General features: G+C 38.3%; 1 protein-coding gene across 1 annotated transcript in view; it reads left to right on the top strand.

Moving 5' to 3' along the window:
* LOC122788812 (chymotrypsin-like elastase family member 1) overlaps nt 1-17,087 on the top strand; it is a 240,143-nt gene extending 223,056 nt beyond the window's left edge. The window contains exon 6 of the mRNA XM_044055687.1: nt 16,797-17,087. Coding sequence (XP_043911622.1) covers nt 16,797-16,976 — 180 coding nt within the window. The 3' untranslated portion in view covers nt 16,977-17,087. The remainder of the gene's footprint in view (nt 1-16,796) is intronic.
* Nucleotides 17,088-25,313: the final 8,226 nt, after the last annotated feature.

Raw genomic sequence — 25,313 nt, forward strand, 5'->3', positions numbered from 1 at the left:
TCAAGGAGTTGCAAAATAAAAGGATTCTGGTCACCACAGTTGAAGCACACACTTTTAATAAAACAAAAACTACTAACATATGTAACAAACAGGTAAGCGCTTTCGCAGATACAAAGTCCACTTCTTCAGACCATTAATAGAATATTCAAGGTTACTTACATTTATAAAAAAATTAAAAAAAAATAGCTCCAATAGAAACAATGTAACAATTCAAAAGCACTACCCACTAAGGGAACAAACAACCAATCCCAGAAATTAAGCATTTAACAATACGGCCCACTGGGGATCTAAATAACTAATCCAAAGGCACAAAACTGACATACCTATTTAAATTTTTTGAATATTCATGTCAGAAAGCTGCATGTTCCAAAATATGTATGACAACTAATGAATATTAATGTTTAAGGGGGCGGGACCTTTTCTGCTGATTTAAGGAGTTGCTCAGATTTTTTCAACCCTACTTTTCAGAGCCATTAATTATTTCCCTTCCTCCTTAGCTACTTTTTTTCAATTAACTGCAAGGAGTCAAAACACAGATTTTTAATAAAGGTTCAAAAAGTCAGGGACGGTCCTCTCAGTCAGCATGACCAACTGTGTGTTCAGACTGAAACCTCTCCATCTCTCTGAGACTACATCTGTGTGGAAACAGACTGTTACAAACAGATAGTTTGAACTGTAATTTAGACGTTGGCAGGAGTTATAGTATCGGTGCCGCACTGACACTTGAACAAAGGCCTTTATTCAAGGTTTTTCTGGCATCAAAAATGGAAGTATCATGAAGACGTCTACTGGGCCTTTCTTTTCTAACTCCTTTCAACCATTACACTTCTGCTCCCTCCTATAGCTTTCATGGTAAAGCTCGATTTAAAGGATATTAGTGATAAGCATTTTAAGCATTTGTTAAGAATGGCTCTGTCTGGCTTACCCTATCAGTTCCCTCTCCCCTTCCTTTTGGATTTCTCTGCCCCAAACATATTCACAAAGTGTCTCACTCCAGTCATTGATTATTGCTGGCTTCTAGACATTCTCTTCTTTTCTTATTCATAGGTTCATACGTGACTACTAGCTAATGGTACAAGAGCCTTTACAAGCCTAGCCAATAATATCCAGGATATGGCAATATTATATCTTAATTCCCCAGATATGGGATGGGGTAGTATCAGGGTAGTGGGTCCTTGGGTGTTGGAACCCTGAGTCATTTTACAGACTGCCTCTGTCCATAGGAGACATGGGCAGTACTCCGGAAGTAAATTTATGATTTCCATCCATTTATCCAAATTCTTTTTGAAGATACTGAGGGACGGGCTTTGGTTTACGAAGATGGGAAATTTATTCCATAGACAAGGTAGCCTGTGGGATATAAATCTGTTTCTCCAGCAAGTTCTGTTAAAGTCACAAATAAGGTTCAAGTTCATGGAACGTGTAACCCTTGTATAATTTTTCTTGTGAATATTTTCATCAGGGCTGGATCAGAGAATGCCTTGTTGGTCAGGCATAAATCACCTCTTGATAAATGACATGAGATGGAGTAAAGGGATAGGGCGTTCAGTTGGACTGCATAAGACATGTGTCTTAAACTTTGTATTTTCTTTAGACAGAAACCTCTAGAGCTGCTCCAGTTGGTGTAACTGCTTGGTTAGGTACATGCAGAATGGAGCATTGTATTAAATTACGGGTCTGATGAAGGCCGAGTACAGTGCACTATGGCTTCCTTTGATCTTGATGCCATGCCTTTACTTTAAGCTGAGCCACACAGAAGGATTTCCTCACTACTGTAGCTACCTGGTGGTCAAAGTTTAGGTTACTCTCTGTTTGTGTTCCTAGGTCCCTCACCACTAGTCTACTTTTACGGGTGTACTATCAGTACTATAATTTTCAGGGATGTCTGATTTACCAAAGGGTATGATTATGATTTTTTTAGAATTTAGTCTTATACCATGGTTTTGGCATCAGTTGTTTGTAATTTGTAGGCTCTCAGCATTTGGGGATTCAATGATTGCTCCCAGCTTACAGTCATCAACAAACTTGGTGAGCCAGAGGCCCCCCACATTGGCCTTCACTTCAGAGAGGTATATACCAAACAGGAGGAGTCCCAACACTGAGCCCTGTGGGACATCGCTAGTAACAGATTTCTTATCAGAGTGGAGTCACCTATCCGGGCAACATGTGTCCTGTCAGTGAGCCAGTATGCTATCCTGTGATGATGTAGGGGTTTATGCCCAACTCAGTAAGTTTATATATGATCCCTGGGTGTTTGAATGATAGTTTATATTTGCACACTCCCTTTCCAGCTCTCAAGGGTCTTCAGCAGCTGTTCAGAATCTTCTTCTCAGACTGGGTTTTCAAATCAACTTCAGACATCTTCTTTCATCCTCTCTCACAGAACTGTATGCCAGAATGTTTGTTAGGTTCTGCCTGGGAAGAGTCTTTCTTCTTCCAGACTAAGTACAAATGTTTTTGCAGTAATTCATGGGTTTGTCCAATCAAATGTATGCATCGCTCAGGAAATCCTCAGGACTTTGAGGTTTGTTTCATTGAGGACTTTCATGCTTCCACTGGCAAGGCTTCACACAAGAAAAACAGAACAGCACCTCAAAGATGTCTGGATTCAGCATCCACACCCTCTGTCCTTTCAGATTTCAGTTCTGGGATTTGCAAAGAGGGAGATTCTGTGGTAACTAGGCCATTTCTTTTGCAATCCTTATAATTTTTTCTCCCTTTTAGGCCCCCTACAGTCTGCCACTACAGATGCATCAGACCTGAAGTGGGATGTGTTTTCCATAGGGGTAAAAGTGTAAGCTCTCTGAAATCCTCAAGATAGACATTAACAGTTTAATGTCATAGAAATGTTGGCAGTGATCATGCTTGGAAGGCCTTAAATCATTTCTGGTTCCCAGAACCTCTACCAATTTACAGAGACAGTACCAAAGCGAAGTGGTATATAAACTAACAAGGGGATACCATATCTTACCCTCTCTACAAACTTGCTATGATAACCTGAGAGACAGCAACTCAGCTCAGTTTGACTATTCAGGCTTTATGCATTCCGTCAGAGCAAATTTGATTGCAGACAACTCAGCAGGACCAGAACAGACCCTGATGTACAGAATCTTCACCCTGGGGGTCTTTTGCCACCTTTCATATCAGACAACTAAAGAAATTTTGCTCCATGACTCCTTGTTAACAGGCTTGGAAGATAGATGTTTTCTCATTCCCATGGATGGAAATGTTCCTGTATGCATTTCCACCCTTTCCATGGAGATTCAGGGTTCTTCTAAAGACACAGAAGGACTCTCCAAAAATTGTGTTGGTGACTCCCATGCAATAGTGATTCACATTTCTTTTCAGTCTGGCCAAGGGTATTACTATATACTTCCCCACAAACTGGATTTGTTCAAACAAAACAGGGGTTGTTTAATACACCACAGCCTCTTCAACTCACTGCTTGGATAATAGAATTTTGAAACCCTTTAGGCACTTTTTTTCCTAAGGACATATAGCAGGTACTAAAGGAGTAAAAAAAAAATGCTACTAGAAAATCACATATAATATACAAGTGGAAAAGATTTTCTAGTTGGTACCAGTCCAAGAATCAGGACCCCATTCAAGCCCAGCTGCCACTGGGTCTTGAATATTTGTGTGAGCTACTGTCCTCTGGCCTTTATTATTCCTCCATCAAGACTCATTTGTCAACCATTTCTCCTTGACTGCCCTTAAATCCATCCTTCAAGGGCACCCGCAGGCAGGTGCAAGGGGGTGAACTTGCAACCCCCAGGACCAGAGCCGGTTCCAGCAATAGGCCCACTGGCTATCCAGCAGATTAATTTTATTTTAATTTAAAAAATATATATATGTTTTTTTAAGGGTGTTCTTCTTTAGGAACGCCCTTTGCGTTCGGTTGCACAGACATGACAGGTGTCTGTGTGACCAACTGTTTACGTCTTCATCTTCTGCTCGCCCACGGATGTGAATTCCAGAAGATATTTGGACTGCGGACGAATGGACAAGGAGATAGGTGTGTGCGTCTGTGTGTTCAAGTGTTTGTGTGTGTGTGTGTGTGTGTGTGTGTGTGTGTGTGTGTGTGTGTGTGTGTGTGTGTGTGTGTGTGTGTGTGTGTGTGTGTGTGTGTGTGTGTGTCAGTAAGAGGTAGGTAGGTCTGTGTGTGTACATGTGTGTAAGAAGTAGGTAAAGGCAGGTGTGCGCGCGCGCGCATGTGTGTGTGTGTGTGTGTGTGTGTGTGTGTGTGTGTGTGTGTGTGTGTGTGTGTGTGTGTGTGTGTGTGTGTGTGTGTGTTTGTAAGAGGGAGGTAGTTGTACATGTATGTGTGTGCCTTCACGGTTGTATATTAACCTATTTCTGAGGGTTAAAATGGTGGGATGAACTTAACTTTTTACAAACTACCTTTCTCTAAAGCTCACTGCAACAGTTTAGAAAACAGCAGTCATTTCCTGCTTTATTCTATGTATACCTATCTGTATGTATCTTTATTAAGAGGGAGGTGGGAGGTCATACCTTGCAATTTACAGATTTATGCCTCATATTTTGAGTTTGTTTCTCATAAAATTATGTTTTTCTAGAACATCATTGAGGACTGATGTCAGAAAATAATGGCAAACATTTGAGATTTAGACTTCAAGTTGTTACCTCACAGCAAGAGGTTCTCCAGTTTGATTCTCGGCATGGTTTGGGAGTGCCTTCTGTGTGGAGTCTGCATGTCCTCCCCGTAGTTGGGCAGCGTTCGGAAGACATGCGTGCGTAAATGGGCGTGCCTTTGTTGAAGGTTGGGCATCGAGCTGGCACCTCGGCGTTTCATAAAAATCTACTGCCAATCATTAGCGGACCGGAGTTCCGCTGTGGTGACCCCTTACCAGGAAAAAGCCAAAAAGACAAACAACAACATCCTTCAGAAAATGCATACTAATGCAAAACGTGTTCTATCAACTTTCTAAGGAGATAGGGGGATGTATCTGTGTGTCATACCTCTCAACTGTATAGATTTTCACAAAATGTCCAGATTTTTGCCTTATATTTTTGGTCTGTTCCCCATAAAAATTCTGCTGATTTGTTTGTTTGTTTTATTGTTTGTTTTTCTTTTGACAAATCATGGGATGAGTTTTTTTTTTTTTGACAAATCCCTGGGATGAGCTAAGGATTAAAGTTACTAAATAATGACATGCATTTGAGTTTCAGACTTGACGTCCTTCGGAAAATGCATTCTAACACAAATCCTATTATTCTAGCAACTTTCTAAATTTATAAGAGCAATGTTTAAAATTTGTCCATAGATTTGGAGTTTTGTGTGTCTCCCCCCCCCATGACAGGCTTTGTCCAGATTTCTTGTGCTAAGAGATTGAGAGGTATGATGTGTGTGTGTGTGTGTGTGTGTGTGTGTGTGTGTGTGTGTGTGTGTGTGTGTGTGTGTGTGTGTGTGTGTGTGTGTGTGTGTGTGTGTGTGTCTGTGTGTGTGTGTGTGTGTGTGTGTGTGTGTGTGTGTGTGTGTGTGTGTGTGTGTGTGTGTGTGTGTGTGTGTATGAGAGGGAGGTAGCATACCCCTTAGCTGTCCAGGTTTTTGCAGAATGTCCAGAATTTTGCCCCATATTTTGTCTGTTCCTCCTAAAAATAACTCAAGTTGGTAAATAAAGACAGACACTTGAGTTTTAGGCTTCATATCATTTAGAAAAATTAATACTAACACAAATCCTGTTATTCTAGCAATGTTCTAAGTTCATGAGAGCAATATTTATAATCTGTCCCTGTTTATTTTAGGCTTTGTCCAGATTTCTTGCAGTAAGAGGTTGAGGTGTATGTGTGAGAGAGAGAAATGCCCTAGGAGGTGGAATTTATTTTCAAGTGCATTTTCAGGGAATTGTGAGCTTCAAGGAAAGTTTACTGCTGCTCATGCTAAGTCTGCTTAAAATGTGCAACTATTTTGTTTAGCAAATGGTATCACTATTGTGGTATAGAATTTTAAAGCAGTGTTAGCACAACAGGTAGTATACTTGCATCTTGATGCAGAAGGTTCTAGGTTCTCCTCCCACAGCATGTAGATTTATATTTTAAGGGGGTGGGGTGCTACAGTACTGAGTATGTCCTCCTTTGGATGAGATGTCTAGTAACTTTGAACCTGTTTTTCAGCTTGCCACCCATTCCCTATTGCAATATACAAGCTTACCATTTTTTAATGTAACATAGGAAATTTATTCTTCAAGGGCAGCAGGCACTGAATTTGTAGATGAAACACTGAAATATAAAGTTTTCTAGCAGCAGCCCCTTCAGTAGTTTCAGATCTCTTTAATGTGGAATTATTCAGATGACTTCTGCAGAGATTGTGCATATTGACTGATATTGGTGGATTGTAATGATAGAAGTTTGAGTGGCCTTTTATGGTTGAAATTTTCTGAATTGAGCAGCTTTGTCATTATTGGTTCATATGTTTTGTTTCATTGCTTACCAGAAAAATGTTTAAAACTGTAAATTTAAAAGACGCTCTAACAAGTGATGCTCTGTTATACAAAGGATATAATTTAATTACTGTATAATTTAATACAACCAGGAAGGTGAATCAAAGAACTTTTGCATGGTCATAAAAATGTGTGCAAGGGACCTACGATGTAAAAACAGCCCAAAGGTAAACTTAACCCGCCACTAGCCAGATATATTTTCTTTGAATATAAGTCTCAATGCTGTTTGAGTGAATGTGAGTTTCAAAGACAGAGTAGTTTTAATCCCAAGTCTGTTTTCACTGTAAGGCTGTATTGCTTTGTTTAGCAAATGTCTATCAGTGTTCATGCTATAAAATTTGAAATAAAAATTGTAAATTAAATCCAAATATCTGTAATCATTGCAGAAGTAAAGCATAAAACAGTATGCAATGTGTGGGGGGGCTGAGTGGGGGGCTGGGTTTGCAACCCCCTGCAAAAAATCCTGCGGGCTCCCCTGCCCCCCTTCTAACCATTCTCAAGTTAAACAGCTTTTGAAAGGGGTGTTGTATGTGCATCCACCTAGGAAACAGGGGACTCTTCCTTGGGATCTTAACTTTGTGCTTAAAAAGCTTACTCTTTCTCCATTTGAACCAGTTCATCAGGCTGAACTGAGATTCTTAACATGGAAGACTCTTTTGTGCATTGCTCTGACTTCTACTAGAAGAGTATCTAAGTAACAAGCACTTATGGTGAGTAAAACCTAAAAATTATTTACTAGGATAGGGTTTCTTTAAGAACTAATCCTTCATTTATACCTAAAGTAGTCTCAGAGTTTACTTTCAGCCAAGCCATTCATTTTGCTGTCTTCTTTCTTGAACCCATGAACAAGCGAGAAAAAATTCTTGACACTCAAGTTGTCCACAGGGAGCTGAAATACTACATAGACAAAACTCAAGCCCTTAGGAAAGCTGATCATCTGCTTGTATCCTATGAAGGTAAGAGAAAAGAACTAGTGTCAAAGTAGACTATTTCCAGATGGTTGTCTCAGACCATGTATTGGCTTTTCTTATATTCACCATAATAATCAACTGGCAGGGTTATGGCCCATTCTACAAAGGCCTTGGCTTCTTCTGTGGTTTTCTGGAAAGGTGTCAACTCTCAAAGCATTCTAGAGTCAGCAACTTTGTCCCTGCACATACCTTACAAAACATTACAAACTGGATTTCTTCTCCAAGTGCAGAACATGCTTTGCTAAGATCATTCTCCATGGGCTCCTGGAGTCATAATTTACTAACCTCTCTCTTCTTAAGCTATAGTAGTCAAACTAAAACACCTAAGCTACTGCAACAGTGAGCTATATGTTGAACATAGTACAGTTGTATATAAGTAAACTTGCTCTAACAGTAAATGTTCCAAGAGATTACTGTTGCAGTAACTGCCACTCCCTCCAGACCCCTTTATTCTACATGATTTTTCTTTTATTTGCCCAGGGTACAGATGTATATGTCCTTGTGTTTATAGTTTACTGTTGGTTTTGTTTTCTAGCATTATTATTTCAGGACTCTTGCCTCCCTTTATTTTAGGCAAAAAAAAAGTCTGAATAGATTTACATTCTGTCTTTTTATGGAGATCTTATCAAGTTAGATGGCAAGGAAGGCACCCAAAAGCTTTGAAAGCTGGCCAGTCACAAGGGGGGTAGGAACCAAATAGCTTAGGCTATTGCAACAGTCATATGTTAGAGCATCTATTGTTATGGCATGTTTAATTAAACAACTGTACTTTAAAAACAGAGTCAAAATATTACTCACAGGAATACAAAAATGTGCTCCCTCCTAGAAGAAAAAAGATTCTCAAAAGTTCTTCAAACAATATTCTGTTCACCTCACTGACAATAACTGCTGTTCCATTCCCACTAGCCCAGCTCCACAAACAAACACAGCCAGCAACCATCAGCTGGCAGCAAGAGAAAGGGTAAATCAAACAAGTCTACCAGTTCACAAGTACAGGCACTGTGGTCAAGCAGCAAAACTAACTCAGAGAGAATACTCCTTACAAATATTATATGACTAAACCAAGAAAAGTGCAGCCCACTCCATAGTCTGGCAGCCATCTACCACCATTGTTGGGAACAAAACTGTGCTAGGTAAAGTGATTGTAATTGGTGGGCAAGGAAAAAACGTCTTGGGCAAAACTGACTTGTCCATGATGTCATTTGATCACAGTTAAACAGTCATTGATCTGGCTTGGTAAAACTAGTGTTGTTGTGTCTTTCGGCTTATCCCGGTTTGGGGTCGCCACAGCGGAACTCCAGTCCACTAATGTTTGGTAGTGGATTTTTACGTGCCGAGTTACCAGCCCTGATGCACAACCTTCGACGAAGGCACGCCCATTAATGCATGCCTCCACACAGAAGACGCTCTAGCTGAGAATTGATCGCGACAACGTCTTGCTTGAGGTGACACCGCTACCGGAGCATATTTGCTTAAAACAAGCTGAAATACACTACTGGCACCATTATTATTTTTTACTTAATAGTAATCAGACACCTGAGGTATACAGAGTCAATACACTGGCTATACTGCGTGGGTATGAGGCAGTCTGTGCATGATCATAGTTGAATAGTCATTGTCCTACCATAATACATCACTGACCTCAGCTGTTGTTTGATCATAATTAAGCAGTCATTGTCCTGCCATAATATAGCACTGACCTCAGTTTTTGCTTGATCATAGTTAAACAATATCTTGTCATAATACAGCACTGATCTCAGCTGTTGTTGGATCATAGTTAAATAGTCATTGTCCTGCCATAATAAAGCCCCACTCATTCTGGTTAGCTCCCCCATTTGGTTACTTCCTGCAGCTCCCCTTCCTTTGAAGTCATCCGCAGGCACTGATATATATATATATATATATATATATATATATATATATATATATATATATATACACACACACACACACACACACACACACACACACACACACACACACACACAGCTACAGTGCTTTCTTTACTGAATGCTTTTATGCTTGTGTCACAAAATATTGAGCAAAAAAAAAACATTAGATCACAAAACATCAATCACAATGGGGCAAGGAAAATGGTCCTGCCCACCCCCCACCCCACCCCCCCCAAGCTGGAACCACGTTAAAACCCACTGGGAATTTTGTGATGTTTTGTGCTTCAGTATTTTATATATATATAAAGTCCATTTAGTTATAAAAATAAAAATATTTGCTGATTTGGCTTTGCAGTTCAAACTAAAAGCAAAGACCAGCATTGTTTACAATCCACATAGCCCTTCCTGGAATCAGACTGCCTTCTAGAAGTCTCAGGTTATAGGCATTAACTACGCCTTGATTCCAGCTCTTTAGTCCAGGTAGTTGCCCCAGTATATTTCACAAAATTGTGCTGGCACACTCCAGACCTTTAAGGTCCTTTAGTACAACTCATGCTAACTTATGTGAATCTCCACATGGGGAATGAACATCCTGTCTTGTTGTTGCAGGTTACTTCTTTATACAACATTAATTAGGAATCAGCTGTTTGTTAGTTGGCTAAAATATAGTAATTTGAACCAACACAGTGGGAAATTTCTGTTTCCAAGGTATAAAGGTACCTAGACACAAATACCTTTTAACTCAACATGTCATTGCATATATCTGACTTTGTTAGTCTCACTAGGCTATTAGCCTTTTTTGCATGGAATACCCAAGGTGATATTTATACTTGGGGAAATTTGGCCAGGGCATCAGGACTTGCCCTAATCTTTTCAATAGCTGCCGTGGACTATTTTACATCCACATAAACTACCACCAGCTCAGGCAGATGGGGCCTAAGTTTATCATGTCATCTGAAGGACAATACACTCATGAGTGCAGCACACCTTTTATACTGCACTTCACTGTCAGTAATCAGTCTTGCTGGTATTTGAATAGAACCCACATCCTTCTGTAACAAAGGTGAGTGGGCTACCTGTTGCACCACTGACACTACTTAGAACCAGGCAAGCATTTTTTCACTATTAAGCTAAATGTTTATCTGTATAATTACTTTATACATATGTTTATCTGTATAGATTATTTATAGCTTACTGTAAGGCCCTTTATTTTTAAGTGCTGATTTACTGGGAAATATAAATAAAAAGTGTATGAGTATATGTGTGCATGACAGAAATGTATAAATTGTCCTAATACTTTTTATTACTCTTTTGTAAATCATACTCCAATTTCATAATACCAACCACTTTTCAGGTTTGCAAACATTTAAGTTTATTGTCATCTACATTTAAGCATTAGTATCTGCATAAAGTGTGTATAATGGTGAACTATGTGAAATGCATGGTCTGTCATAATCAAGCCTTCTATAGCCTAAAGATGTAAACAAAAGGTTTGTTGGGGAAATCATATGATCTTTACAGGTCAGAAAACAAAACAGATACCATGTGACAATTTTAAGGCAGGAAAAAAAAGAGTTCTTTGTCCCCTGTTAATCCAGAGAGTCTGCTGAACTGTTTTGCATGTGACAGGCAATAAGTAATAAAGGTTTTGTAAGACAAAGCAATTTAAAGTTCCTAATTCCCATAGGCAGCCATAAATAACTCTGGCACACTTCCCATCTCAAGCCTGGCATGCAAACATCCACTCTGAAATAACAACAGACAGTGATTTTGTATGACAGGCTCATATGTATATTATGGAAGGAAGCACTGTTAAAAGACATGCAATGCTTGATTTATTTGTCAGAATATCTCACAATATAAGCAACTTCACTTCTTGCAAAATCATTTAGTCATTGATGATCAAGCCTAAACCCAAACACCCTCCATTTCAAACAATCCACCACTGTTGTTTAGAAGTGAGATTACACAAGTCTTGGTGTGAACGGTATAGACAGCTTAAAGACTGCAGTGTTGTCAGTAGGTGAGGAATATATGTCTGTCTTTAGAGCCTACACAAACTCATCTAGTCACACACACTAATGGAAGGAGCTTTCATTTCAGAAATGGGCTGTTAGTCACATTCTGGCCTCATTAAGGACTGGCATTCGGCAAGGAGATTTTAGTATCAAAGATAACAATTACATTTTCTATGCTGCAACCTGTGACATAGGTTCCTAATCAGGTCAAGGGAACTAGGAATGATATTGCAAAACCCTTATATGAAAAAAATGTGTTGTTTTAAAGCTATCATAATATACAGGTGACATTCATAAATATGCCCATAAAGTGTTTTGCAGGTATATTCATTTGGCTTATGCTAGCAACATCTCTGAACAGGGTTCAGAAACAAGCTGAAGGCAGAAGAAGGAAAGGGGACAGAGTATCTCAGAGACTAATCTCCTTTGCCGGAATTAATGATGGGTTACAGGTTCATAGGATGACACAAGGCTATTGGCCCGGAGGCCCCTATAAGCCTAGCCAAGAATTTCACCCATGTTCCCACAAAGTCAGCACCTGTTTCCCCTGTTCAACAGGGACACAGGTGGGATCCCAGGGGTGTATTTTCTGTTTCCAATTCAGTCATCCAGGTTCCTCTTAAATCCTGGGCCCACCAGACCAGATAAATACTGGAAAGTGCCTAGTAGAGTGGGCTCCTCAGGCAGCAGCCTGGTGGCCTATGCCTAAGGCCGGCGTTGCCTCTTAAAGAAGACTAGTGAGGTACTCTGCTTAACATGGAGAGGGAGTCTATTCCACAGATGGTGATATCTATCCCACCAACAAGTTCTATTAATGTCACAGACAAGGTTGAGGCCTTGCGTGTGAGTTTCACAAGTGGAGTTTGACTTACGGATATGCAGCAACTCCATCAAGGCTGGGTCTGAGATGGCCTTGTGTGCCAAACACAGGTCACCTCTGAGCAGTCTGTTTGAGACTGAGTAGAGGGACAGGACTTTTAGCCTACCTGTATAGGATGGGTGTTTGAGACCCTGGATTTTCCTGGTCAGGAGCCTCTGTGGTCTCTCCAGCTACTGCATGTGCTTGGGAAGGTACATGCCGAAGAGGGCATTGTACTCGATAATGGGTCTGATAAGGAAGGAGTACAGGGATGTTATGACCTCTTTGTTCCTGGATGAAATACTCTTACTTATGAGGTGGGCATATAAAAGCCGTCTGTACAACGGAGGCAACATGGTGGCCAAAAGTCAGGTTGCTATCAACCTGGGTGCCCAGGTCCCTCACGAATGATTGCATGCTTAGTACATTGTTATTAATGTGATAATTAGCTGGACGTCATTTTCTCCAAAGGAGATAAAGATGCATTTCTTGGCATTCAGCTTGAGGCCATGCTTCTGGCACCAGTAATTTGTTTGGGTAAGGCCCTCTTGGAGGATGTTAGGGATTGTATTTATGTGTTTGAAGTAAATATCGAAAGCAAAAATATCTTAACACAAAATGTTAACTAAATCAAAGTTATTTACTAAAAGGAAGGATTTATGCTCTTTCTGCACTGTTGTGCAATCTTCGAGTTGACATGAATAACTAGCAGGAGGTATTGGGGCGCAACACCCTCAGACACACCCACCCCACACCCACACCCCCCCACACACACACACACACACATGGGGGGTGAAGAGGGTCTTGCCCCCTGCAAAAACATTTGTTTTGGCTATGGTTAGATTTTGTCAAAATTTTGTGTTTAGCAATGTTTGAGTTTAGATATTTTTGCTGTTTGATTATTTTAAGTACATTTATTTTCTCCATAGACTTACATTGGAAGCACCTGATTGTTGGTAAGTGAGCGCATGAGGCATTCATTTAAGACTCATCTTTCTTCTCCCAGCTCTGAGTATGACTCTGAAGAAGCTTGTCCATATCTAAAAACTGTCAATACTAGTAAAAAAAGGATAACACACTGTCCTGACACTAGAATGGATTCTGAATAGGGAGAAGCAGAAGGATAGCCCTCTGGACTTTTAGATTATATTCCTCAAGGCATGGACAAATGTCATGTCTTTAGTGCAGTTTTAGTGATTTCATGAAAGACTTTGACCTGGTCAACCATTAGTTCATTAAAACATCCCTCCAAAATGTAGGGTTCAGCAAGTAGTGATTCATTGGTTCTGCAGCTAAACCTTCATGGTCAAAAATGATTCAGCCACATCCTCCACTATATATTTCATCAAAAATGGTCAGCAAGACTTGATATTAGTGCCTCTGGTCTTTTCTCTTTTTATGAAGTCCCTCTTCTCCCAATTTCCAGAGTTAAAATAATTCTGTATGATGTTGATATAGATATTAACCACTCCGCCTCTCTTACTTTACAATCAGATTACAAATCACATCTGACCTTAGCAAACTTTCCATTTAACTTGGACTTATACTACATTTTGTGATATGGTTGCCATTTTTTGGTGGTGAGCTAGATCTTGTTTAACTAATCGTTTGAATTTATATGTCAACATGGTTGATTCTACTGTTTTAGGCTTAACAGCCAATGTAATTTATCTTGATCCTGTAAAGGCCTTTGGTTTGGTTTCACATATTGAGATTCTTAACACATTAGTCAGTTCAAAGGTCAACCACAACCTAACCAATTAGATTTCCAATTGACCCAAGAACCTTTCAAGTAGATTTAAATTATATAATTGATTATCTTCAAAAAATATAGTTAATAAAGGCATTTGTAAGGTTATGCATTGGGAATGATACTTTTAAATAAATTGATGGCCTTAAAGGAGGTTCATATGGATATCTATGTTTGCAGATAATTTGAGGATAGGTTCAATGTAACTAACTTTTGCTATCAATGCTGGTTGCAAGGTAATTTAGATACCCTGTTTTACTTGTCACTGAGATGTGAAGTTGCCTTTAGTACAACAATGTATGGAATTATATTACAGTAAATCAAATTTACTCTACCGGTGTGCTATCAGTTATCAAGTATTACTGGTTTCAGATCAAGGTAAACATCTAGGGTTAACAATTGATAATGCTTTGAAATCTGAGGCAAATATCACTTGTACTGTAAGGAAATGTTATAGACTGTGGTGGTGGTGCTGCGGTAGCATTGTCGCCTCAAAGTAAGATGCTGTCCAGTTCGATTCTCAGCTAGAGTGTCTTCTGCATGGAGACATGCGTGAATGGGCGTACCTTCGTTGAAGGTTGTGCATCAGTGCTGGTAACTTGGCATGTAAAAATCAACTACCAATCATTAGCAGACCGGAGTTCCGCTGTGGTGACCCCTAACCGGGAAAAGCCGAAAGACACAACAACAACAACTGTAAGGAAATATTATGCATTATGCAGGATAACTTATTTACAATCTGAAATATGAATTACTTTTTATAAAGCACTAATTAGACTACATGTGGAATACTGTGGTTCCTTGTGCACGTACAATAATACATGCATTAAAAACCTTGAAATAATACAGAGATCATATACCAGAAGAATTAGTCAGTTTGATGAAGTGCAAATTGCTTACTATAAGCTACAGATTATTAAGGGGAGATTTATTAATAGTGTTCAAGTGTTTTAAATATGACATCCTGGCTTCCAAGTTCCACTTTAGGGGAAATATTTAGAACTAGAAATAACAACACATTTCAAGAGGTGAACCCATATAACACTGCATTGTCAAGAAGTGTCTTTATAGGGTGATTAGTATCTGGAATTTTCTACATTCCTTAATAAAGAATGCATCTAATGTAAAATATTACATTAAAACTAGGTTCATGATATGGTGACAATGTTTATGAATCTTGTTATTGGATTCAAATTCTCTCCCTCTGCCAAATTTATGCACCAAAAACCTTCAAACAGGATGCAAAATCATTTTCTCGACACAAGCAATGTCTCTTCTCCATACCACCTGACTAGCTCCACCTCCTACCACACATTAACATACTGCTTCCACCAACTACAGCACATCGCTTGTGCAGACTCAATCCTTCTAAACTAACCATCATCAGAATGCTTCCCCATCCCTAATATACCACTCACCTTCTCATGGTACGCATCAAATTCTTATCTCAAGCACATAACTCTCTGGCCACCACATACCCCCCCCCCCTCCCGCATATCCTTGGGAGTGTATTCTTTAGCTCGCCAATTAATTTCCATCAACAGCAAATGCATTGACAATCACAAACATCTAAAATAAGTTTGTTCCCCAAAATACATTGCAGCAAATAATACAACACTTGTCTTCTAAACCTGTCCTGGCCTCCAGTTAATTTTCTAAACAGAAAAAGTCTGTTTCTTCAGTGTCATACCCCTTTCTGCCTATTGATACATCTTCTTTCCAGTCTATGTGAGCAGGGATTTTTCTGGTCATTTTATTTTACTGAGTGATACAGATTTAGTCAGTATAACAGTCCACATACACATACCTGATTTTGCTTCATGTTTTTGGTCTGTTCCTCATAAAATCTGTGGTCTCTTAACACATCACTGAGATTTGCAATCATTAAGTAATGACAGATATTTGAGTTTCATACATTATAACCTAACTTCTCCAAAACCATTCAATTCAAATAAAACAAACCAAAGATTCAGAAAAAAATTCAAACTTAGATGAGGAAATGGCCCAGTGACAATTTTAATTCACAGGTTGTTTAGTGCTTTCATCAAACCATTTTGATTTCATCAGAACATAATTTATCCCTGATTTTATACCATTGTCCTTCACTCTTTTATGGCTGTGTCCCTGATTCTTGAGCTAAGAGTTTGAGAAGTATGCATATACATGACAGGAAGTAGGCAGCCAAGAATGTCTCCAAGGTACCAAAGTGATATACTTACACAGAAACATCAAGCCTATTAGAGACAGTTAGCTGTGTGTACCTGCGCAAGTTATTCTGAGGACCAAAACCAGGTTTATTTTTAGCTTTTGTTTCACTTTGACATCACTATGTAATGCAGACACCACAAGTAAGAAATAAAATATGAGGAAAAAACTCAATTTAATTTGTTAAGAGCATGTTATCATTCTGAATCATGATGATCCATTGACAATGATGCACACAAATGCCACTTTACAGAAAAAATATCAAAACAACTGTCAGAGAACCTTGGAGGTAAATTCCTTTTAGAGGGAGCAATTATCTTTCACAACCATATCCCTAAACTTAATATATACCTACTCCAAAATCACACAACAGTGGAAAAGAGAGAAAATTCTACTGCTGCTGAAAGTTATTTTGGCAGCTTCTATTTGGCTTGTTGGCATTTGACAGTTACTTTTTGTATAAAATCATAATAAATGTAACAGTGGAACATTAATGTCAAAACAAGCATGAAAACAATTAAAGAAATAAAAGAAAGGTTTGGCTGGATTCCACTGTCCATTTTCTAGGTTAGATTTGTTAAAGTTACAGCTCACTATTGTAAAGCCCTCATTCTAATTTTAATCTCTCATTTTCTTCCAGGGCGACTCAGGAGGACCCTTGCTGTGTCAGGTTGGGCAAGAAAGATGGGAAGTGCATGGTATTGTCAGTTTTGGACCAGTAGGGTGTGCTGCTGAAAACAAGCCTAGTGTCTTTACCAAAACCTCTGCTTACATTCCTTGGATTGAAGCAACCAGGATCAGAGATTTTTTTCTGCAGTGATTTGTGATGTAAAATGTCACAAATCCAGCATACACATGAAATTCTAATACATTAAATATTAAACGTATTAAAAGAGTTTTGCTATTACTGGTTACTGATTTGTGATGTAAAATGTCATAAATCCAGCATAAATCTGGAAATCTAATACAATAAATATTAAATACGTTAAAGAGTTTTATTATTACTGGTCACTTTTACTGTTCCATTTCCCTTTTGTTTTAAGATGAAAGATCGTATTTGTAAATCACTGATGACTGAAGTGAAATTTCTTGTTTCTTATGATCTTGTGACATAACAAAGCAAGAGTCCAAGATATTCAATGACTGTGTGTAGTTTATCCAACAACTATTATTGTTATGGACATACTGTAACATGCAGTTATGGGAAAAAACAGTATCAGTGCTGTCTTAACCCCCTGCATTTCATTTTATCTAAGACATGATCTATAAAGACATGGGGGGATACATGGGGCAGCAGTCTCTCTTACAAACAGTATTACTGGTAATATTTTTGAGGTAACTGATGTTCTTGAAAGACTTTGCATAACATTTCTATACCTGTATGTTAAAGTACAATGTCAGTATATATATATATTCCTCTTTGAGTAATCACTATTTCCTTTGGGTATCTTCACTTATAAGATGTCAGGAACAGAGTCAGTCTACTGAAGCTGCTCATGACAGTTGTATTAACATGAAATTGCCAAGTTTTCATATTATGGTTAGAAGTTACAACACCCAAGCAACATGCTCAAAGTATAGTATGGGTTTATGAAGACAATTCTGTTCCATAATAACTTAAAACCATGACCATTGCGTGGCAGTAGTGATTCAAGTGACCAATTAGTAGAACTGAAAAAATATTAGCAACAATATTCTCATTCATGGTACTGAAAATAGACTCGTATAAGTATTCAACAAACCTAATAAGAATATTCTCTCCTCAGGACCCCACCTTCTAAGCCTTTTTCCTAACAAGGTAGTCAAATGAAAAATGCCATTTCACACTCAGAGTCTTTGAGATTTATTGTAGTTTTGAATTCTACATTAAGTTAAGCATCATGTTCTTTCATTTTTTAGAGAAGTATGCCGCCATTAAATTAATTCGGATACATCCACGTGGAACACAGCACCTTGGCATGATACTTCTACAATGGAAACTGAACTCAGTATAGCACATGGCATTTTGTATGGCTCTGAACTTGCAAGTAAACTCCCATGTGTCAAAAGTAGTACTTTACCCTACAAAACATGAGTTACTGAAGTTGTAAGTGTAAATCTATAGATTAAACATTTGTCTATGTGTGTTTTAAAACAATAAAACAGGCTATATCTCAAGCTTATAATATTGTACCAGATGGCACAAAATTGATGTAAATGCATTGGGTAGGATACAAGTTCTATGTCTTCTGAATAAAATGGGACTGTTTCTACATCCCATTGTCATTTTTTTCTGGAACTATGATTCTATTGTAGTGCTCAGATTATGCTCCGATACTTGGAAAAAGACAAATCAGTGAAGCACTACTGTAGCACTAGACCTGATCTAAAAAAAATGTTGAGCACCCCTTGCTTAACTTGTTAAGGTTGGGTATTATGCTAGATAGTCAAATCTGCAGTACTGACTGGCAAAGTCAGAGGCAGAATAAAAAAAATAGATTTGTTTCTGCCTGTTGTCTGTAATGGTAGTGTGTCCCTGGCTTCCTGTTATAAACTTAGAAAGTATCTGGAATAACAGGATGTGTGTTCACCTGCATTTTCTGAAGAACACAAATTCTGAATCTCAGATGTATGTCATTATTTAGTGACTTCATACCTTAGGGATTTCCCTAAAAAAGAAATTTTTTTTATGAGGAACAGACCAAAAGTCTGAACATTCCGCAAAAATCCGAACAGTTGAGGCATGGCAGGTGATTGACAGTGGTACACTGACATTCTATCAATGCTCCCTATGTGCTCTATGGCTTTGAAAGCTGGCAAAACAATTAGCACATTTTTTCCTTTAACTAGTAGTGCATGGAGCAGATAAACCTACATGCACTGCAAAGAGTTACGATTGGGTCTGCAATCATGACAATTAATTGTGTATTATCGACATGGATGGTTCTCTTAAGAGGTGAATTTCTTGGCATCCATTTCTCGAATACATAATAAGCAGGTTATTATTGGTGACCTGCTAAGAATACTCTATGTTCATGATCTAGCATTAGGAGTAAACAGGTTACAGTTTACATCTATTATTACAAAGCCTACACTTGATTGAGCTGCAAAAGATAATACTGCCATCTCCTATTTTTCTCAAAAAGTCTAAAAGGTATCTTGTGTGTTTGATTGGAGTGAAGGTGCATCTCCAGGTCAACAAGTCAAGCTTGGAGAGTGAAGTTTGCTTTCCTCACATGTCAGTCTTGTGCAAATCAAGCTCTTAAGATTAATTTTCTGTGCCAAATCAGAAATATCATCATCTGTCTAATCACACATTAATACTGTTTTCCGATAGTAACAGTTTTTCTTTTCTAACAATTGAATAATTAAAATAAATAAGATTATGCCTACAGCATAAAATCAAATGTGTTTCTAGATTCCAATCAAATGAAGTAGTCACTATCTTTATTCAGATAGTCCAGGGTCTAGTAGTGTATAATGTATTAACTGCAGAGGGATTCAGAGAAAGCTCGCAGATTGCAGTAATTGCCTACGATACATAGGTCAATTACCAGAATGGTAGGAAAATGCAGTTCAGAGAAACTATAGCCGCAATGAGATAGATATCTTTATCAGCTCATTATCATATCTCTGAATTGCACTCTAGCTAACCCTAGCACTGACAGACCTGATGGCAGAAGTATTCTCCCTAGAGGCTCATGCACCTCATATGCAAAGGCACCCCTATACACAGGCACCCACACACACTAACACACACAACTCACACACATACCCATGCACACACTCTCAGCACACACACACACACACACACACACACACATACACACAAACATATCTATCCATCAACAAATAAGACCACACAGTCAATCACAGACACAAAACCAATCATTCACCCACATATACACTCCAATGCACACACATGTGCGCATGCGCTCGCACACACACACACACACACACACACACACACACACACACACACACACACCCATTAGGGTTGATACCTATTCAGTATTTTTCTGACTATCTGGAAATCAGAATGATTGCCCGATAGTCCAGAAAACACTGTACAAACTCTGTTATTGTGATTAGCAGCATAAACAGAATGCTGGAGTTTGCAAATAGGCAGCTTCAACTGACTTTTTTTATGAAAAGCATCACTAAAGTAATAGAGTCAAGTCCAAGAGTGGCTAACAAAAAAAAAGAAGAAAAAAAGACAAAAACAAAGATTTCACCCCCTTGTGACATACCCATTTATATCATAATGTGGGCATGAAAGTGGGTGGAGTGGGTGGTGAAAGGTGTGAGGGTGCATGGATGTGGCCATGGGTAGTTCAAACAATGTGGCTTTGGTCTGTTTTTCACCGCAGCAAAAGATGGCAACCCTAACACAGACAAATACACGTGCAAAGACACAAATGCACACATCCAAACTCCCAGTTCCATACTTAACCCCCCACAATATGATCACTCAGACATACACACACACACACACACACACACACACACACACACACACACACACACACAAACATATATTCATCCATCGTCATTCATTCATGCCCCGCATGTCCACACATATACACAGAAACACACACACACACACACACACACACACACACACACACAAACATACATTCATCCATCTTCATTCATTCATGCCCCACATGTCCACACATACACACACACACACACACACACACACACACACACACACACACACACACACACACACCACCCCCACATCTCCACTGAACTTACCTACACTGTAACTGCTTCCATAGGAGTGAGTGGATGATCACCATTTGCTTTTTCCTCCAACAGGAACATTTTATGCAGCCGAGTAATTCAGAGAATCATTCAGTAGTGTAAATTGGGAACTGTTGGCATTTCTAGGAGAGAGTACATAGTTAATTAGAATTATCCAATCCCCCAGATTGCCACATTATCATGCAGCTCTGCCCATGAGACCGCCCTCTGTGCTTAGGCTCTTGTTAGCTTTTAAATTTTAGTGGTAGGGCAGTGGAAAGGCTTACTGCAAAGGAGAATACAGCCATGTTAAGGCTTTTCCCTTGCTATAAACCTTTCTGAATCCCACACATTATTATGAAACAATTAAATGTATACTTGAATTTTGTAAGAACTGTCACATGATATACAATTTCCCTAGACAGTTTCAGCTTCTATCAGCTAAATTGGTAACAGCCCTCTGCATTTCAGCATCTTAGTAAAGTAGGCCTTGAAAAAGTCACACAAGAAGTATACAAATAGAGTACATCTTTAATCTAGTAAAGAAACACACACTAAAAAAAAAACATTAACTCTACTTATCTAGCTGAAGAGCAAAAGGAGATAATGCTGCCACATTCTATCACATTTTCCCTGAAGGATATGATGAAACACAGGTAATTTAATGCATTTTAATGTTTAATACTGTCAGCATAAAACAAACCCAATTTTCATGACAAGTGACAATTAACATCAAATACAAATTTATAAATAACTAAGCTTCAAAAATGTTTTTTCTCACAGTCCTAAATTATCAGAATATAACTTGCAGTGTACATTCTTGTAGTTATTTACAAATGTACTGCTTTTAACATTCAAACAAAATGTTTTAAATTGAAAAAAAGAATCACATAATGTAATTTTAAGTGTTAACAAAGCATAAAGGTCCCTGATCACAACCAGATTGTTATGTGTTTGAGAAATGCAGTCCAATATTTTTTTTTCAAGACTGAAGCTCAAAAGGTGGAGTTCTCAGAATCCATTTTTCAGAACACAAAAGTAACGTTATGATCAGAGACCTAATCATAATTCTCTGTAAAAAAAATGAAGTTTTAGCTAGAGGGTGAATAACAGCTTCAAAGCTGTAACCATACCCTTCAACTATACAGATTTTCGCAGAATGTCCAGATTTTTACCTCATATTTTTGGTCAATTCCACATAAAATTGTGTTTTTTTTTAGCAAATCATTGACAAAGAATTGAGAATTGAAGTCAGAAAATAATGACAGGCATTTGAGTTTCAGACTTTATACCCTTCAAAAAATCCTGCCAATGAAAAAACTGTTATTCTATCAACTTTCTATGTTTGTAAAAGCAATATTTAAAATTGTCCCCGTTTTGGGGCCTTTGTACTCCCATTATTTATGGCTTTGTCCAGATTTCTTGCTCTGATAGGTTGAGCAGTATGAATACACCTTGTGTTGCCACACAAACAGTGGCCTGAAGTGAAGCATATTACTAATAATTAGACTTTATGTGGCACACCTCATCACAAACGCTTTCTCGTCCAGAAAAAAAGAGGTCATTGTTCCCCTCTACTCATCACTCATTAGACCCATTATAGAGTACAATGCCCCTTTTGGTATGTACCTCACAAGACATCTACAACAACTGGAAAGGCCGCAGAAGTACCTCACAAAAAGGATTACTGGCCTCAAACAGATGCCCTACACAGACCGTCTCAAAAAACTCCAGCTTTAGTCTGTCGCATATCGCCTTCTCAGAGGCGATCTCTGCCTAACATACAAAGCTATGTCAAACCCAGAGCTGTTGGATATGCTCCACTTAAAGAAATCCCAATCCCTCCGAGCTACATGCTCTAGGGACCTAAACCTTGTCACCACAATAAACAGAACATGCTGGAGGGATAGATTCCTGTCCCAGAGACTTCTCATACTCTGGAACAGACTACCTATCTATGTCAAACAGAGCTCCTCATTAGCACTCTTCAAGAAAAATCTTGATGATTGGATGGGTAATAGGAAATTCATCCCGGGGATCACTTCTGTGGCTCTGCTTGACAGGGGCACAGGAAAATAATTTTCTTGGGTGGCGAAAGCCAGGATACCTTTTTGGCTAGGCTTGTATAGACCCTAGGGCCAATAGCCTAGTACCTACCTATGAACCAATAGTTTAAATGTCGTTAGCCACTTTGCACTGTTACACTTTTGTGTTTTATTGCTGTTTATTGCTTTTTAAGATATTGTGTTTGTACTATTTTAAACTGCAAAGTCAATTGGGCTATTATTTTGGGAAATTGCTGCTTTACACATTTAAATACAGTAAGGACAAGGACTCCACCAATGGAACCAGTTAATGGATTTTGGTTTCTAATGGATCTGAGGGGGTAGTGTTATGGTCTGAGTCCTCTTTTAAGCAGCAGTAAGTGGGTTTAAGCCTGTTTGCACAGGGGTAAGCAATGTCTACACAGGTTAAGCAACTGAGAAGCTAAATCGGTATAAGAAACTGTAACCAGAAGACCGGAAGTTAGCATTGCTTACCTCTGCCCAAACCCGCGCAAACCCGGTTATAACTGCTTAAAAGTGTCTTAATCACTCAGTATCCAACGGCCCTTGTTCTGCCCAGCAACAAAATAAACAGCCTCTGCAAGGCTCAAACCCAGGATCCTGCACACCATAGCCAAAGTGATTTACCACTAAGCCATGTCAGATATACAGAATCCTGATGTTTTCACAGACATATCATCCTGGACAGTAATTCAACAGTACAGGAAATGTATTTAAACATGTAGATGTATGTGTGTGTGTGTGTAGGGTATATATCAAAACATCAAACACTGAAAAGTTTGAACAAGAAAACTTCAAACTTGAAAGTTCAAAGACTGAAAATATCGAAGCTGCAGAACATCAAATTCTTTCCCAGGGAAAGAATTTGGTGAGCCATTTCCACGGCTTCACTATTTCCTCCACTGTGGTGCAATCTCGGAGTTGGTATATTTAAGTAGGGGGGGGTGTGGGGGACAAACTCCCCCACATTAGAAATAGTCTATAGTATTCATGTGTTTCGCATTTTGTACTGGAACAGCGATTTTTTTCCCAGGGGAAAAAATTGCTATTCTCAGTCTTTGATGTTTTCAGCTTTCGTGATTTTGGGTTCGATGTTATAACATTCAAAGTTTTGATACTTCAATGTTGTGATATAGACCCTGGGTGTATATATATTTATATCTAAATATATATATATATATATATATATATATATATATATATATATATATATATATATATATATATATATATATATATATATATATATATATATATATATATATATATATATATATAAATATCTACACACACACACACATATTATATATATATATATATATATATATATATATATATATATATATATATATATAAAAATACATATGCATGCATCTATAGATATATATGTCTACATATGTAAGTATATATATATATATATATATATATATATATATGTATATATATAGATATATATCTATAGCTATAAAAGAGAACATAGCAAATACATATATGACCACAGACACCGTTAATGAGGGTGAGGGGGCTCAAGCTAAATACGTCTTGTACGTATTGATATTACCCCCCCCAGCCAAACAAGTCTGCCATGCAGTACAATACAATACCAACTAATGCAAGTCCCATAACCAGGACCCGACACAACATGGGCACAACACATTAACAGTAATCCATCTCACCTGTATGATGTCAGGTTGGTATCAATAACATATCATGCAGTACAGTCTGGCTACCATAGGGAATGTACAATGTGCAAGCAATAAACATTCCTAAGATACATATACGCGCGCGCACACACACATACACACACACACACACATATATATATATATATATATATATATATATACATACACACACACACACACACACACACACACACACACACACACACACACACATAAATATATAGATATATATGTAACTACACATGCACACACAGAGATATTTATAGGAAGATACATATTTAGAAGGTGCACATCATACGGAATAGCCAGTATTCCTACAGTTGCCACCTTATCAAATGGACAGTGTATGAGTCACCCATACAAAAGACAATTGTTGAAACATATAGCCACAGAGAGGTCAAAGGATATAACACCACGCACAGGTTTGCATACATGAGAAAGCTTTATTTGTATACTATTACAGTTGTATATGACATGTCATATAGCTGTTTAGACTTTGAAATACATACAAATAGATTAATGCAACTCTCAAACAGATCATTTAATATAGTAATCTGAAAGCATAACATATGTTGCTGTCCAGGCCAAGGCCTTCAAGTAGTACAACAGTAAAGACAGACTGGGCCACAGGATAACAATCAATCAACAGTAAGTAATGCAGATGTATACTCCAGCAGC

This window comes from Protopterus annectens, chromosome 14.part0 (genome assembly GCF_019279795.1).
Source record: "Protopterus annectens isolate FY-2018-M chromosome 14.part0, PAN1.0, whole genome shotgun sequence".
NCBI lineage: Eukaryota > Metazoa > Chordata > Ceratodontiformes > Protopteridae > Protopterus > Protopterus annectens.